Source organism: Trichoderma camerunense, assembly GCF_050948025.1.
Source record: "Trichoderma camerunense strain CBS 138272 chromosome Unknown V8C40scaffold_25, whole genome shotgun sequence".
NCBI classification, from domain to species: domain Eukaryota; kingdom Fungi; phylum Ascomycota; class Sordariomycetes; order Hypocreales; family Hypocreaceae; genus Trichoderma; species Trichoderma camerunense.
In genome coordinates, this window is record NW_028145345.1 from 1 (window position 1) to 14,290 (window position 14,290).

Consider the following 14,290-nt stretch of genomic DNA (forward strand, 5'->3'; position numbering starts at 1 on the left):
TACTTTATTTAAGTTAGTAATTTCCTTTATATTATTAAAAATAAAAATAATAAAGTTTTTTAAAGCTATTTATATTATAATTACTATTACTATTATATTTAATTTTACTTTATTAAAGCTAAGTAAAAGTATTTTATTTATACTAAAGGCTTTTTTAAAGTATTTTTTTTTTTTAAAAATAAAAAAAAAAATTATAACCTTTTTTATCCTTAAGCCTAAGGGAGTTACCTCCTTTAAAAGTTAAAAAACTATTACTAATTTAAAAATAATAGATTTTATTTTATTTTAATTATTTAAAAAGTTTATAAATATTTTTATTTTTCTAAAGTCCTTAAATAAAATTATAAATAAAAAAATTATAATTATTTTATTTAATAGCTAGTTAAACAGGTAGGAGTTTTTAGTAATTAAGTACCTAAAAGGTAGGGTACCTGTAGGTATAGGAGGGAAGCTTACTTATTCCTCTATTATATAGCAGGCTAAAATCGCAAATAAAAAGAAATTCATTCATCATATCCCTTCCAAAGTCGCAAAGTACCAACCTGTCTTCTCCTTATGTGTCTTTTTCAGAGATCCTTTTAGCCAACAGCGATGCAAACTGCCGTCGCCTGGGAGGATACCCCAGCCACATCCCGTGCAACCAGGATAGTTGGCGCAGCTCGTGATGCAGTCTTCCATGCCAACGGTATATACACTAGTCAAGTCTTCAGCCTCATCCGCACCGCTGTAATCTATTCCACAGATGAGTAAAAATGTCTTTTGGGAATCAGGGACATTAAATTGAGTGCCGTTGCTGGTTGGGCAGGAGAGTACATCGGACAAGGGGGACTTGGTTGCAGAGGGCGTCTTTGAAGTCGAGGTCGCGGTCGGGATCGAAGTCGAAGTGTGTGGTAACCCGGTAGACGTCGTTGCAGGGCTGTCGTAGAGAGATTGTCGTTAGTACAGATAGTCATTGATGTGAACCTGAGAAGAGAATTCTTCTTCAACGTACCTGGGTTGCGCACTTGACTTGTGTTTCTGCGCTCCAAGTCCAACGCCAACGCCAACCCCTACGGCAACCGCCACAACCAACACAACAGCTCCCAGCACAAGCCAAAATATCCGGGCTCTCAGTCCACAAATCGTAGTAGCCGTTGGGATGGGCGCTGGCGGAGCAACATGATCGTACCGAAAATCGTAAAACTCTCCCGCCTTCTGGAGTATGTTGGTGGTGCTCGATACGTCGAGGTTGGTATCTCTCGTTGCTGGGGCTGCCGGTGGTGAGGCCTCTCTCAAAAATGTAGGCCCGGATGGCTGGAATACGGAAGTGCGGTCCCGGGCTGTTCGGTTGGAGTAGCCTCTGCCTCTGCCTCTGCTGTCACGGTAATATTCAGACTCGATTTCGCTTCTCGTGGCGGTGGTTGAACGGCTACGCTGCCCCTCGTTATCTCCTCCTCGTCCGTCAAGGCTGTACTGGGACTGATTCCCCATTGAACTCCTCCGCCAGAGTGCTTCGCGATCAACGCGCCCCAAATCCGTCTCCAGTAATCAGTTTCTGTTTCTTCCTGTTTGGCATCAGCCCCCGGCGACCGTATCGTCGAAGCCCAGCCAGTCGCCGCTCAAATAAGGCTCGCGATGGAATCTCAACCCAGCAACGCCTCAGCTTGCCTCCGTTTGACAAGGAGCTCCTTTTGTTTTAAATGACAATGGGAAATGTCATCTCTGACGTCTTGGGCTAATTTCCCCTGCTCGGCGCCATCACGTGGCAAGACCCTGTCAGTTCGTGCAAAGAATTCGATAGTGCGACGTTGAATCCGCTTAGAGCCGATATTAGTGTTCCGAAAGCAGTCCAGAATGCCGCGATTCATCAACTGCCAGGAGCCGGCTAATAACACAAGACGGAGCCCAGCGCGCACAGACAGAAATTAAGCACGCGCCTTGTCAATGCCGTTGAGAAGCCCGTCAGCATCTAATACGAGTAGTAATCTGTACTCGTACGCCAAAGGCTTGGCCACCGGTGTTGTGGGTCACCAATGGCAGTGCTCAATCTTGCAAACGTGATGGTAATCCCCAGCTATCAAGCAGGTCGTATTCATCCCGCAGTGGATTCGATCGACGGTAACCGAGAGCGTTTCTCCATCCATGGAGATAATCTAGAAAAAAGCCAACTCTCCCAGTTAGCCGCCAAAACAGCTTGACATTGACAATCTATAAGAGACATACCTGCGCTGTGGGTCAAACCGATATAAAACACACACATATGAAGAAGAGAGAAACCGTTGGACAAGAAGCCCCACAACACAGCAGGAACACGGTAAGCAACTCGTCGACGGATGTGTGCGCGACGACAGAAAACTGCCCTCTGGCATCTGCCCGCACCAAACTGCACTCACCCATTGCCTTCCGGCGTGGTCTCTGAGCAACAGATTGATGTGCCTCAGAACAGAGCCCGAGCCGGTCAGATGAGCCAGACCCTATGACATATGCGCGTCCTTTCTCATCGATGAAAAGTGTGCGCTCTGTCACACAAGCGATGTGGTTGATCCGACCGAGGTTGAGAACTGCAAGAGGTTGAAGACAGATGCATAATTGGCCATGCTCGTCTTGACTAATAAGCAACTCGGCTCGAAGTTGTTGTGCTGAGAATTAGATGCCGAGCTGTCCTCCATCAAGGTGACCCAGACAACATCTTTGCCCGACTTGTTGAGGGCGAGGAAGCGATTCGCTCCGTATATAATCCTACTCATACCCTTCAAATTAGGGACGAGTGGGTGCATATTGAGATCTGACGAGGGGTCAGCAAAATCGCATTTCTCCTTGAGAAATCTGGTCCATGAATTAGTACATGCAACTAAATAGAGCTGCGTGGTTGGGGCGAGAACCCACATGAAAAGAACCCTATCCGTACACCAAGCCAGTGTTGGTAGGTACCTAAGCACAAAGCTTCAGTTATCACCTGCAGCGACATGCGCAAGCTTGATGTTGGGCGGGAAATGATCATCGGAAACTGCTGAGGGGGTAGACTCGTGAGGGTTCAGATCATCGTCATCGCCATTAACGAACTTCATTCCCCATCCATTATCGCACTTGATATCTCTTCCGAGTGCGCTTACCGTCGTTAACCCCCATGTTATGAACCTGTCATCTGCTGTTAAAACAGCAACACGCATGCCGCCACAGGCAATCTGGATGACCTAGGTCTTGGCCTTCCATGGGGATCGAGAAAAGGATTTACCCACCCAATGAGAGTCGCTTTTTTCTTCGGACCCAAGCCTAACTCGCCGCACTCGTCATTGCCAAATCTATGGCTGTGAGGAATGGAGCTGTGGGAGCTTCCGCATGTGGTGGAATAAGCTTAGAAGCTACAGCAGATGTATAAGATGTCAGATCTTGTGCCTTTGTGGAAGCTGTCCGAGATAACTGTTGCGGTAAGGGTGTAGTATCCAATACTATTTTGTCCTTTATGGGCGGCTGAAGTTTGGTGCTGGTGGCTTCATCTTCGCGAGAAGTTGTGTTGGCCTTTCGTTTGCCCTTTTCTGGGGTCACTATCGCTGCAGACGTAGCTGGTGCCCTTGTCCGGTTCTCTAGCAGCTTGGGCTTAGGCGCTGTTCATATTTCAATTTTCAGCCTGTCTAGAGAGTGCGAGGCAGAGAAACAATGTAATAAATGAGGATAGTTGCTATTTGCAAGTGGGAAATAGCGAGAAATATCTCACCTGTTCTTGTTCTCTGGTAGGAAGTACTGGGTTTCGTGCCATGCTGGGAAGCAGGCGTTGATGCCTGATCATTGGCTAGTTTCTTGACGCTGCCCATAGCGAAATTCAACAGGACCCAGCGCTTAGGGCAACAAAAGAAGGGAGTGGCTACATATTTAAGCGCCCTTGCGACTACTTGGAGTTCGAGTATCGAAACTCGATGTGAAAGAAAGTCGTTTATCTACTACTGCGGGCATTTACTTACCTAGGTAAAGTGAGTATCAGGTAGTAGGTGTGCAATTCTGTAAGCATCTGCTGCCATCACTATTTACTACTATAGCTACAGTATTCGAGTACTATCCATATAATTGTCTACTATTCGGTGTTATATGCTTTGCGGGATGCTGGGTAGCACAATTGGGGTGCTGAATAGGCGATCTCCAAGAAGGACCAGAAAGGAAGCTGGCGATGTTATCATCCCAAGCATCATCTGAATGCACAATGCATTTGTCGTCGCAACGATGTTCTCCGTTGGTCTGGAGGCGGTCGTATGCATTGCTCACATGGAACACAATCACAGGTTAAGTAAGGCATTGTAGACTTGAGAGCAGCTGATGATATGACGGCGTTTGCGAGTGCTGTACCGATTCAATTAATTACAGACACATGGGGTATGAATCGACTCCAGACTCGCTCATAGAGACAGAAGAAACAAAAAGTGAAAAAGAGGAACAAAAAGAATTGTAAACAAACAAGAACCAGCTTGAGAAAATTGCAAAAAGCAACGACAGAGGCAGGGTTCGAACCTGCGCACCCGAAGGTATTAGATAGCGAGAATCGTGTTAATTCAAGTCTAACGCTTTAGACCACTCAGCCACTCTGCCTGATGATCTGATGATGACATTGTGCGGGATAATTCGGACTAAGTAATAAGCGCGACCTGATCGCTCATTCTCATTCACTCCGCAAGATAAATACATCCACCATTCAAAACATTAGTACTTCATCATCACATCGCTGAAGGGCGTATTTATACTTGTCCGCAGTGATAATTGCATGATTCATATTGCTCGAATGGTCGCTCAAGTGTTTCATCGTTTCATGTTAGACGCACAGACTCAGCTAGACAGCAGTATACACTTGTCATTTTTGTACTGTCTGTTTCGAAAGATCTTCTCGCCCACATGAGGAGGACAGAATGCTATCACCCAGCCCAATTGTTGGTCTTCGAGTTTGCGGAGGTATATATCGTCAATGCTTGTAGCAATAAAGTTTGAATTCATCCGAGTCACATTTAGCTTTCGTTAAGCTCAGAAATCTTCACTCTTATCGTGTTCCTGGTAATAGACATTCACCATCACACGCTATCAATACCTGTCCTGCATCAAAGCTATATCCAACACCAGATATGGTATCTCAAGAGATGACAAACCATCTGTTGCCATTGCCAATCAATGGCCTGAAATGAAGTCACATCAGGTCATCTTAATAGTAATCCTTCTATTGCGTTTACAGTGTTGCTGCTCGCCATTTTTTTCTTCTTGTTTGGTGCCGGGTAGGGTCATTTCCAGGCGCGCCAGGATTCACGCACCGATCTGGGGTTCATGTTCATTGACACTGATAAACCCCCCATTGTAATGCTACCAGACCCCATCAGACTAATCCAGCTCGATCAAGTTCCCCGCCATCGCGCTATCGCAGCTCAACGCCAAGATGCCGGATACAAAAGGTCCAGCTCGGAGCTGCGAGTCTCCTGTGACATAACAAATTACCTCTCAAGGTACATATGGTTGGTAGCACCACTGCACAAACATATCCTCCCTCACGTGCTCTCCATTGACCATGTCATTTGACATCTCCAACTAACCGCCAATCGTCCTCTGCAGTATCCTTAGCCATCATCTTACAGTCGTAGCGGGAGCTTCCAGCTAGGCGATAACGGCCGAAAATGGTGTTGCTCAATTGCTTCGCCAAATATGGCGCCGTCGGCGTCATGGCAGCAGGCCAGGCCGCTGCTCTGGTGCCCATCAATCTCGCATGGCACTCCAAAAATCTCCACGATCATGAGCAGCGCGTCTCGGTCAAGCAGCTCGAGGACAAATACCCCAACATCAAGGCCTACAACTTCTCGGTTCCAATCGACCATTTCCACAACGAATCGAGATACGAGCCGCATTCGAGCGATTCATTTCCGCTACGATACTGGCTCGACACGTCCAACTACAAGCCTGGAGGTCCTGTTATCGTCCTCCACTCTGGCGAATTCGACAGCGATGGGCGACTGCCGTATCTCCAGCATGGCATTGTGCCTATTCTGACAAAGGCGACGGGAGGCGTCGGTCTCGTTATGGAACATCGATACTACGGCACCAGCTTCCCCGTTCCCGACTTAACGACAGAGAACTTGCGCTTTCTCACAACGGAGCAGGCTCTAGCCGATACTGCCTACTTTGCACAGCATATTGAGTTCCCTGGTCTAGAACACCTAGATCTGACCGCTTCTGCAGCTCCGTGGATCATCTACGGAGGCTCTTATGCCGGCGCCTTTGCTGCATTTACGCGCAAACTGTATCCTGATGTCTACTGGGGCGCCATCTCATCGTCTGGCGTGACAGCCGCAGTTGAGGATCTATGGGACTATTTTGAAGCGGCGCGACAGTATGCACCAGGAGACTGCGGACCCACGACACAAAAGCTCACCCATATAGTTGATTCTGTCCTCTTTGGCGACGACGCGACCAATGTGCGTAAATTCAAAGATTTGTTTGGCCTGGGGGATCTCGACGACGATGACTTTGCTACTACCATCTCCCGCGGTCTCAGTGGATTGCAGTCCACCAACTGGGACCCAGAAGAGGACGTGTCTTCCCTCGGAATCTACTGCGCGGTCATCACCTCCAACGCTCAGCTGTTTGCCAGTACAACTCATCTCATCCCAACTGTGCAGAATCTCGTCGCCCAAGCAGGCTTTGAATCTCAAGCCGAGGTCCTTTCTGTCCGCATGCTCAACTACATCGGTTATGTCAGAGATTATGTTAAGCGCAATCTCAAGTCTTCGAGTTGCAAAGGCAAATCCGTCGTGGAATGTTTCTCTTCAAAGTATATCTCTACTGATTCCAGCCTTGAAGCTGGATGGCTGCGCAGCTGGGCCTACCAGGTTTGCACACAGTGAGTATCATCCTATCCTCTTTATGCCCTGTCGTGTTGCTGACTTGAAATCTTTCCAGATGGGGATATTTTGTCACTGGTTCGGGCACCCCGAAAGACCAGCTTCCTATGATTTCTCGAGCCGTTACCCTCAAATCTGCTTCGTCGCACTGCGAAATACTCTTCAACATCACCTATTCCCCGGATGTAGAGTCCATCAACAAGCTAGGAGGCTTCAACTTTAGCTACCCTCGCCTGGCGATTATAGATGGATTGCAGGATCCATGGCGATCTGCTACACCACATGCGACCGGCCTTCCCGACCGAAAGTCAACTACCAGCGAGCCGTTTATGCTGATTGACTGGGGCGTGCACCACTGGGATGAGTTTGGCCTGCCTGAGGATACGCACGTCCCAGGTCTGCCGCCGCCTCAAGTGACGGAAGCACACAAGGCGGAGATTGAGTTTGTTCAGGCCTGGCTGAAAGAGTGGGAGGAGGAAAAGGGAAGCTCTAGTCGGCATTCGAATCAAGAAGACGAGACGATGGAGGAGCTGTAAGATAGAGTACGGGCTCATGAATTATTATTATTACACCTTTTCTCTCTCGTCACAATAGCAACTATCGTGCTAATCGGGTTCTGCCATCGGATTTGCAAGCATGCGCTATTTATGTGACTGGTGTGATGAAGGTCATCCAATGCTGACCACAACTTATAACCTTGTTTTTTAACACAAAGACCCTCCCACACGTTTAGAGTGTCACTGGCAGACTGGACGGTTTATCCACACACCCAAGTCTTGGCAAGCGAAGGTCAGAAAAAGCGAGACCGCATAATGACTACCTAACGTACATACATCCGGTGGAGCACCTAACCAACTCGTAGAACGTCAATTCAGCCAGCATCCGAACTTTATAATATATATATATATATAGTAGCAGTTACTAGAGAAATGCAGATACAGTAGTAGTTACTAGGAAAATGTAGACATAGTGGCAGTTACTAGACATATGTAGATATAATAGCAGTAACAAGAGAAATATAGATATAGTAGGGGAATGTAGATATAGTAGAGAAATGTAGATACAGCAGCTACTCCTTTTGTAGGCGTATGGTTCAACTCGCGGGTGTTCACAGTCTTCCCGGTCTCGGTTTTTCTGCCAGTAGTGCATATTCTCAAGTAGAACAGCGATGTCCTCCAGGTAGTAAAAGAAGGGTTAACCTTTCGCTGCAGCTACATCAACTACGTGCATCTATTATACTCGACCGTCTACTAGATCTACCTCTATCCGCCGGATTTGAGGAGATAAAGATCTTACCGGCGCGCATCTCTTTTGCAATCCGTCTTATTTTCATCTGCTTGACGCCGCACCGTGAAGTGGTGATTCATCCATCGTCATCACCATCTATGGATTATGAATGCAGCGGATTTAAAATCTTTGCCATCAGTTGACAAAGCTCGAAACGTCGTGGCGATTTCTACCATTTATACTTTTGTGATGAAGATGCTCTGGAACGGATATTCGGAGTAATTACTTGATAATTCCCGGGAGATAAAGCCTCTATCGTTACAAATAGGGAGGGCAGATCTTGCCGCGCAAGAAAACGGCAATTGGTGACCCTGCACGTTCAGTAATCCAAAAACTCCGAATTACGGATTACTGATCTCCGCCTCATATGTCTCTGCCGTACTAGAAAACGAGGCAACAGACACCTAATTTGGCCTAGTCGCACCGTCTTGTCGGATCCCGTTCCTTGTGAATCGCTACGGAATGCCGGTTGAACAGCCATCCCACCGGCTGGAGATAGACTCAAAGCCACGGAAAGCCATCGCTTTATAGTGGCAATCGAGGGCATTCAAGGGCGCGTTCTGACGGCGTGACACGATGATCAGTAATATGATATCAGTTGGCGCCTCGGCAGCAAAGAACGAATGCAATAGAAGAGATAATGAGGAAGCAATGGCCGATATAAATATCCAGCTCTCCGGCACCTGAATAGATGAAGAAGCCAGAAGCATGATCAGCTGTGAAACCAACCCGCAGTGAATTTACTCTCCATACTCTCATCACAACTCATCCTCACTTAAGATGGCACCCCTCGTGTTTGTCGTTGGCGGAACAGGAGCCCAAGGTATCCCCGTCGTCCGCGGTCTCGTCAAGGATGGCGCCTATTCGGTGCGATTCTTGACCAGAGACGCGACCTCGGCCAGATCGAAGCTGCTCCTCTCCCTGGGAAACGTTGAAGCTCAAGAAGGTAGCTTTGCGAGCGAGGCTGATCTCCGCAAGGGATTTCGCGGTGCCCAGTATGCGTTTGTGAACATTGATGGGTTCAACAGCGGCGAGAAGACTGAGATGTTCTGGGCTATCCGGTCATACGAGCTTGCGCTGGAAGAAGGCATCAAGTTTTTCGTCTATGGCAACCTGGATTACGTGTACAAGAAGAGCGGATTCGATCCCAAGTTCAGAACCGGCCATTGTCAGTGAAATAATTTGTCTGCTTAATTGCACGATAACGAATGAGACGTTAACCTGTGAAACAGATGATGGAAAGGGCCGCATCGCCGAATGGATCCTCCAGCAGAACAAGGACCCCGAGATTGCCAAGCGGATGGGCGCTGCAATCTTCACCACCGGCCCTTACATCCAGATGGCGCTCGGCATGCGCACGCCAATGTCTCCCGTTGTCGAAGACGGAGTGGTCACCTGGAAGGTGCCTCTTGGAGAAGGCGCTGTAGCTCACGTTGATCTCGACGACTGCGAGTACTACGTTCGCTGGCTGTTTGACCACCAGTATCGCTCCAACGGCCTGGATCTCGAAGTCGCCATTGAGCTTGTGGATTACCACGAAATGGCCAAGGCTTTCACAAAGGTCACTGGCAAGCCCGCAAAGTATGTTGACGTTGACTTGGATACGTACTGGACATCAGGACCCTTTGGCTCCGGGCAGACTGCTGCCGGCTATAACGCTGATCTCTCAGACCCGAGCACAATGAACGTGCGAGACAACTTTACCGGGTTCTGGAACATGTGGAAGTACACGCGCACTGGAAACCGCGGTGTCATTAAGCGTGACTTTGCTTTGCTGGACGAGATTCACCCTAATCGTATCAAGTCTGTTGAAGAGTGGTTTGTGCGAGAGGAGAAGAAGAGCAAGGAGCAGGGCCTGCCTAGCGTCTGGGAGCGAGCCACCAACCTGAAGCCTGTCTTGAAGATTGCAGAAGATGGACGAAAAGGCCGTCTATAAGCGGGACCAATTGGTTCTAGAATGGATGCCGAGAGCTCTTTTTTTGATAGAAATTCTATAGATTGCTAAACCAATTCAATATCTAAACTGTTACAAAGAGTCAATTGACCGAGGGCATTGATTAAACGCCCTTCATGTGATTAGAATGAGCTGAATAGGTCGAGAACACGGCGCCCACAAAGTGGATATTGACTGTCCAAAATGACTTCCCGTCCCGTCCCTTGCCGTGCGTGTTTCTCGTGATTGAATGCAATGTAACAGCGATTGGTGTATTTGACACTAAAAGCCATTGGGCTCAGGCCACTATCCTATCGTCAATGTTACCTCACATCCCATCTGTTCGGCCAATAATTGCAGATGCCCTGGTCGATATGGAGTCGCAATCGCGCTACTACACCCTTTGCACTCCGCATTATTTCTCCAATTGTTGGGGTAATAGCACGTGTAATATCACATACTCCGTATTACTCTGTCCTCTATTATACCTACATATTTTTAGTCTATAAGCTGTATCCTATTAATTGCCTATCCCCGGCATTCCTACGTAGGATGGGCCCCGAAGGATTACTCGTACTGTAATATGCACGGGACAGTGAGTACAAAATAGTCCCTGATTCGCACACAGAAATAGTGACGGATCGGATCCCCGCAGCATACTCGTACGGTATGGGGGCCTCATCCTCCTCAGTCCCTTGTCCTCCTGCATAGCAGCGTCCGCATCCGATTGGATACATCGCGTATTGCCCAAGGATTGATTCGACAAAAGGTAACCACTCCGACGCAGCAGCAAGGTTAGGATTAATTCCTTTCGCACGCGATTGCAGCTGCTGGAAAATGCAAGTGGCTGAATTTAGCTCGAGGGATGGCGGCGAGCAACGGCCGAGAACGATTACAGTTGGTCCTTTTGAGATGCCTAGCCGGGTTAAAGGCTATCTTGTAACGTCACATCCACTCCGCCATTTACATATGAGTAGCACAGCTGAACCTGAAGCCTGCACATTGCGAGCTTTTGGTCTGCCACAAGCTTTTGTGTGACGCGGACGAGATCGAGATATAAGTACGAAGCTCCTCAATCCCCTAGAAGAAGGGAGACAGCTCCGCGCTAGAAGAATAGGACAAGAAGGAATCCAAGAGCAAGAATAGTCCAAGATGCATCATCACCTTCTCACTCTCTCCGCTGCTGCTGGCCTCCTCGCGACGGCCTCAGCTACCTACTCGAAGCTTCCCAGTGTCAATGTGCCCTCGTGTCCTCGCGTCGGCACAATTAGCTACAGCAAGTCAGTGCCCGACCTGACGCCCTTCCCGCTCACGCAGGTCAACCTGTGCTACACGGACAAGAGCCTCGAGCTCTCATTCATTGCCTACGACGAGGTCAATTACTTCTTCAACGCCTCGCAGGGCACAAACGACGACATCTGGGAGTACGAAGTCATGGAGGCCTTCCTCTACAAGGGCACCGAAGACCCTCAGACATATGTCGAGCTCGAGGTCAACCCCAACAACGTCACATACCAGGCGTTCGTTTACAACCCCTCAAAGAATCGCGCGGTCGGTGCGCCCTTCGACCACTTTTTCGTCTCAGATCCCGCTACGGACGGCTTCAGCGCGAAGACGGTCCTCAACAAGCCCGCAAAGACTTGGAAGAGCACTGTTACTGTCCCTCTGGGCATCTTCAATGTCGACGTCGGCAAGGCCAAGGGCACAGATTGGAGGATGAACTTTTTCCGAACCGTCGTCAGCCCTGAGATTTACCCTAACCAGACTCTTGGTGGATGGTCGCCGCCAGACCAGGCAAGCTTCCATATTACCAAGTTCTTTGGTCATGTCAAGTTTATTTGAGCGGAGGGATTTGGGTTTACGATTGATGTTTGCGAGCCGTAAAGCGGAATTACAAAGCATATGTATATAATGCGGCATGCTTGATCTAATGTAATTGTCTATGATGAATGCTCTGACTTGAGTAATATGCTTCTATTTTGTTTCCTTGGCCTCAATTGACAATGAGCTCACTGGATTTGTGCTCTGTTGCTCTCGAATCGTAGTGCTGCGTTAATCCGATATCTGGGAATTTTTTTGTCGGCGACTGATTCCGTTCACCGGCATGAGAATACCCGTCCTTCCGAGCAGAGTTTCTATTGTAAAGTAATAATTTGCATTGCAGCATTATTTTGTGAGTTGGAGTGAAAGATCATGCCAAGAAGCAGCACCCCCAAGACAAATTAATGCATGTGATTGCTGACACCGCAATAGCGACTGAATTACTAGATCGAGAAAGAAAAAACAAGCTTAAACGGTAACTCTCGCATCAATTGATGATCAGAGCTCAATCGTGCTTACCACATCAGTATCATGGAGCGGGAAAAAATGTGACTGAAGTTATGGAGCTCTTCGCATAGCTCTTCTGTACTGCATTAAACATCCCGAAATTTTCTCGGTGTGTTGCCGGCTGCAGCAGATATCATCTGTTCGCTTTCATACAATCGATACGCAAAACAACATAATAAGTTGTAGTGGTCCACTAAAGCCAGTCACTGCTGGATATAAGAGCTCAGCTATAAAAGATCAGCCTTGAAAGTCAGCCTCTCTAAGGCTGACTTTTCTCGCCATTTTCTGACTCTCACACCCCTACTGGCGATCAGTGTTCCATAGGTTCCATAGGAACACACTGCCGAGCTAAACGTGACTAGCCATCCGGAGAATTTCTGCATGTCCGTCTTCCCGGTTAAGACACCGGTGGGGAATCGTGTTTGGCTTAGCTGACTTGCGAGATGTGACCGGTAATACAAATGGATGATATGGCGGAACTCGCGAGGTGGATTCGACGATGTGTATTTCCGGAGGCGGAAAAGAATAGATGGGACTAGAGTTTGACGAATTTGGCGATATCTGTTGCCTTGATACTCTAGCATAGGGAGCGAATAGAGAACCACGTTCTAGAAATAGAAGTTGGATAGCTGTAGTTTATCCAACGCCTTAGTGGATGGAGAAAGATAGCATACGAACGCGATATTTTCCACATAGCTCTAATATCTGAATAGTATTAGTATTTAAGTAGTTAGATGCGATTCCTACCAATCCTCGCCCCTCATCTGCCATCATCACTTCTATCTTATCAGATCGAAATACATATCGAAGACGAAGAAACCCCTGTGCTGGCCTGTGTTGTTGGCCGAACTCCGCAGCCAAAATTATCGTTGTTCAGCACTCTCCGCCTCGTATAACTAGGCAGCCATTTAGATAACCACTCTGGAGACACTTTAGCTTGGTTGTTCCGTCTTGTTACTAGCTGACTGTTATTTTCGGAAATAATTTTTCCGTCTGATAGTTTCGTCCGAATACATAGGTAGTTTCGTCCGAATCGCTTCGTCCGAATCGTGTATCACTGTTTTCCGTCTCCACGATAGGTTCTATTCTGAAACAGATAATCTCAGCTTAGTTCACCATATTCTCCAAGGCGGTTATAGTTTATTCTCTCTCTCTTTGTAATGGTCTAGTCACGCAACTCTCTAGCGCCTTTGTTCTCGTCTGGAGCTTCAGTCCTTGTAACGCTTTCCCCTTCGTCACTCAGCGCTATTCCTGCCTATGGATGACTCACAGACGCCAGTCAAAGACTTGCGAGTTCATCAATCATGAATGCGGAGAAGCAGAGAGGAAGATTGAAGCGGCTCTGCAGAGGCGGGGCTATGCGCTTAGCTGCGCATCAGAGCGGCTGAGACATGAGCTGGTCTCCTGACGGAGATACAACTTTTATGACTATTTAAAGCATCTATGAGTCGTCTTTTGATCTTATCCGATACATAGGCTAAACAAACCAGTGGTTGAAGGAAAAGCACCCTGTCTGCGGATGCCGTGCCATGTTGCGCATTCCTGGTCAGCAATGACGAAGCTGACAACCAGGCCGTGTTTGAAGCGTTAGAATGCGTCCACGTATCGTATCAGCACCATTGAAGTAGTGTTGCATGAACAGCAAGAGGCAACTATTCTGCAAAACTCCGTCCCCAGGAAACGCCGTGCCCTGTGCCTCCGTATGCCGTCGATTTTCCGGTAAGGCTTAAGTCGCCGGTTTCGTCTACCGAGCCCAAATTATCCCTGAAAATAGTCTTTCACCCTTGGCAAACTTCAAGAGGCGCGAGGTTGCTATTCAGACACTCCAAAGTAGATAAGGCCACAAACATTGACAATGGTGAAGCGTCCGCGCCCGTGACCACCTGGTTAGATCCAATAC

General features: G+C 47.8%; 4 protein-coding genes and 1 non-coding gene across 5 annotated transcripts; 3 read left to right on the top strand and 2 right to left on the bottom strand.

The window, feature by feature from the left end:
- Positions 1–510: 510 nt before the first annotated feature.
- Positions 511–1,470, bottom strand: V8C40DRAFT_270713 (uncharacterized protein; the record flags this gene model as incomplete). The annotated part of the gene is made up of 2 exons (XM_083220211.1): positions 511–916; positions 992–1,470. 2 exons carry the CDS (start codon positions 1,468–1,470, stop codon positions 511–513), a joined length of 885 nt encoding a protein of 294 aa, XP_083067851.1.
- Positions 1,471–4,458: 2,988 nt separating this feature from the next.
- Positions 4,459–4,557, bottom strand: V8C40DRAFT_t199. Its single transcript has one exon. It is a non-coding gene; the product is annotated as a tRNA-Ser (tRNA).
- A 1,109-nt stretch (positions 4,558–5,666) lies between these two features.
- On the top strand, positions 5,667–7,378 carry V8C40DRAFT_278005 (peptidase S28; the record flags this gene model as incomplete). The annotated part of the gene is made up of 2 exons (XM_083221020.1): positions 5,667–6,841; positions 6,901–7,378. 2 exons carry the CDS (start codon positions 5,667–5,669, stop codon positions 7,376–7,378), a joined length of 1,653 nt encoding a protein of 550 aa, XP_083067852.1.
- A 1,050-nt stretch (positions 7,379–8,428) lies between these two features.
- On the top strand, positions 8,429–10,065 carry V8C40DRAFT_283747 (uncharacterized protein; the record flags this gene model as incomplete). The annotated part of the gene is made up of 2 exons (XM_083222023.1): positions 8,429–9,297; positions 9,362–10,065. Exons 1-2 carry the CDS (start codon positions 8,910–8,912, stop codon positions 10,063–10,065), a joined length of 1,092 nt encoding a protein of 363 aa, XP_083067853.1. The 5' UTR covers positions 8,429–8,909.
- Positions 10,066–11,145: 1,080 nt separating this feature from the next.
- On the top strand, positions 11,146–12,286 carry V8C40DRAFT_257486 (carbohydrate-binding family 9-like protein). The gene has a single exon (XM_083218505.1). It carries the CDS (start codon positions 11,215–11,217, stop codon positions 11,902–11,904), a length of 690 nt encoding a protein of 229 aa, XP_083067854.1. The 5' UTR covers positions 11,146–11,214; the 3' UTR covers positions 11,905–12,286.
- The last annotated feature ends 2,004 nt before the right edge of the window (positions 12,287–14,290 follow it).